Below are 2,500 nucleotides of genomic sequence, written 5' to 3'. Positions count from 1 at the left end.
TACTACTACTACTACGACTACTACTACTTCTACTACTACGACTACTACTACTTCTACTACAACTACTACGACTACTACTACTTCTACTACTACGACTACTACTACTTCTACTACAACTACTACGACTACTACTACTTCTACTACTACGACTACTACTACTTCTACTACTACGACTACTACTACTTCTACTACTACGACTACTACTACTTCTACTACTACGACTACTACTACTTCTACTACAACTACTACTACTACTACGACTACTACTACTACTCCGACTACAACAACAACAACAACTACTACTACTACTACAATTACCCCCACCCTCACCACTACAACCATAACCACCACAATATCGATACGACTACCACCGAACCCCTGAAAATAAGGCCAATGAAAAGCCCTCACCTGACGCCGTAGTCCCCCACCCAGCCACGGTGGCGTCCTGACCAGCGTAATCCGCCGAGGAAGATGGCAGACAAACGGGCCTGATTCCATTCCCGAATTCCACTTTCTCGGACAGCTGCATGAGGGCGATGTCGTTGTCGAGCTGTGGTGAAAGAAGGGGATGGTTTGTGTACACCGGAGATGACTTTTATGTCTTAGTGATAAGTTAGGTATTTTTGGCATGGCGTGGGGAAAGGAAGGAAGAGAGGTTGAGAGAGAGTGGGTGGGATGGATGCAGGTTTGGTTGTCTTTACTCTTTCGATATTTTCTGTTTCGGCGGAAAGGATAAACGATTCTCAGAAAGAAGAATAGAGGGACAAAGAAGATAAATATCAAATCAAATTCCTCATCTTTTTTTCCCCCCAATCCTTTCCTCTTCCAAAAGAGGTGAAAAAACACACGACTCTCGAATCATCCTTAATTAAGTACTGTCATAAATGTCACCATTATCATTAATAATCATCATTACCATCATTATCAAGATTTTTTCTATTATAACACACACTTGTGTTTATTCAAGAGTCCACATGCATCAGAGAATTGTTGAAAAACGGCTCTCGAACCACAAAAAATAACCACAAAAATTAACCACAAACTTTAACCACAAAAATTAACCACAAAACTTAAACCACAAAAATTAACCACAAAATTTAACCACAAAAATTAACCACAAAAATTAACCACAAAATGTAACCACAAAAATTAACCACAAAATGTAACCACAAAAATTAACCACAAAAATTAACCACAAAAATTAACCACAAAAATTAACCACAAAAATTAACCACCAAACGCAGACTAAGAGAGAACGACTCACAGTGACTCCGCTGTACTCGGGGTGAACGACCACTTTCTTAACGGATCTCTTGACAATGGGCGTCGGGTTGTTCTTCCAGTCCCACATGTTGAGGAGGACTTCGTAATTGTAGGTGGCGCTGCGGGTGGGGAGAGCACTGGTTAGTCTTTGGCGCTCGCTGTGGTGATGATGATGACATTATTATGATGACCGGAATTACAGCCCTTGCGGTGTGGAAACTATTCAGTCTCACTTATATATTTTTTTTTCCACATTTATGATGACTTATGAAAACGATGACTTCGCTTGATAATAATGAGGAAAAATATTATTGGTGGTGGTATAGAGGATTAAAATTCTGATAATTATTACTAATGTTAGTATTATTATCTTTATCATTATCATCATCATTGTTATTATCATAATTATCGTTTTCAATATTAGTATAATTCTTATCATTACTATTGCTGTTGTTATCATTATAATTTATTCTTATTATTGTCATTACCATCATTCTCATCATTATCATTATCATCAATATCATTATCATTCTTATCATCATTATTATTATTATTATCATTATCATTAGTATCATGCTTATTATCATTATTGTTTCTCTTCCTTATTATCATTATAGTTATCATCACCACCATCACCATCATTATAAATACAATCAAAATCCCCATCATCACAATCATCAATATAGTCATCACCACCACCATTATCATTCCCATCATAATAGTCATCCTCATTCCCATCATCACCACCATCATTATCATTCCCATCATAATCGTCATCATCACCAAAATCTTCCCAGTCATCACCATCATCATTATCATTCCCATCATAAAAGTCATACTCATTCCCCTCATAACCGTCATCATCACCACCATCATTATCATTCCCATCATAATAGTCATCATCACCAAAATCTTCCCAGTTGTCATCACCACCACCATCATCATCATTCCCCTCATAATCGTCATCATCACCAAAATCTTCCCAGTCGTCATCACCATCATTATCATTCCCATCATAATAGTCATCCTCATTCCCCTCATACTCGTCACCATCACCAAAATCTTCCCAGTCATCACCACCACCACGATCACCACAATCACCACCAACTCACAGGACGGCGCAGTGGGCGGCCGTGATGATCCACTCGTCGTTGTAAAGAGCAGCGCCACAGAACGGGACGTCGGCGGTGCTGAGAGACGAGGACAAACCCACGAGCCAAGGGTATTCGTTCACCTC

At 39.0% G+C, this 2,500-nt stretch overlaps 1 protein-coding gene across 1 annotated transcript in view; it reads right to left on the bottom strand.

Moving 5' to 3' along the window:
- LOC122258166 (trypsin-1) overlaps positions 1–2,500 on the bottom strand; it is a 15,017-nt gene that overhangs the window by 5,705 nt on the left and 6,812 nt on the right. Inside the window, exons 7-9 of the mRNA XM_043023973.2 lie at positions 2,376–2,500; positions 1,265–1,382; positions 409–550 (exon numbers count right to left, since the gene is read on the bottom strand). The exon at positions 2,376–2,500 is cut by the window's right edge and continues 50 nt beyond it. Of these exons, the coding sequence (XP_042879907.2) occupies positions 409–550; positions 1,265–1,382; positions 2,376–2,500 (385 nt within the window). The remainder of the gene's footprint in view (positions 1–408; positions 551–1,264; positions 1,383–2,375) is intronic.

Source organism: Penaeus japonicus, unplaced genomic scaffold (genome assembly GCF_977035675.1).
Source record: "Penaeus japonicus unplaced genomic scaffold, GWHDUDI00000001_assembly GWHDUDI00000021, whole genome shotgun sequence".
Classification (NCBI taxonomy): domain Eukaryota; kingdom Metazoa; phylum Arthropoda; class Malacostraca; order Decapoda; family Penaeidae; genus Penaeus; species Penaeus japonicus.
The sequence above is the reverse complement of the archived record's forward strand: the minus strand, read 5'-3'. Positions and strand labels throughout refer to the sequence as shown.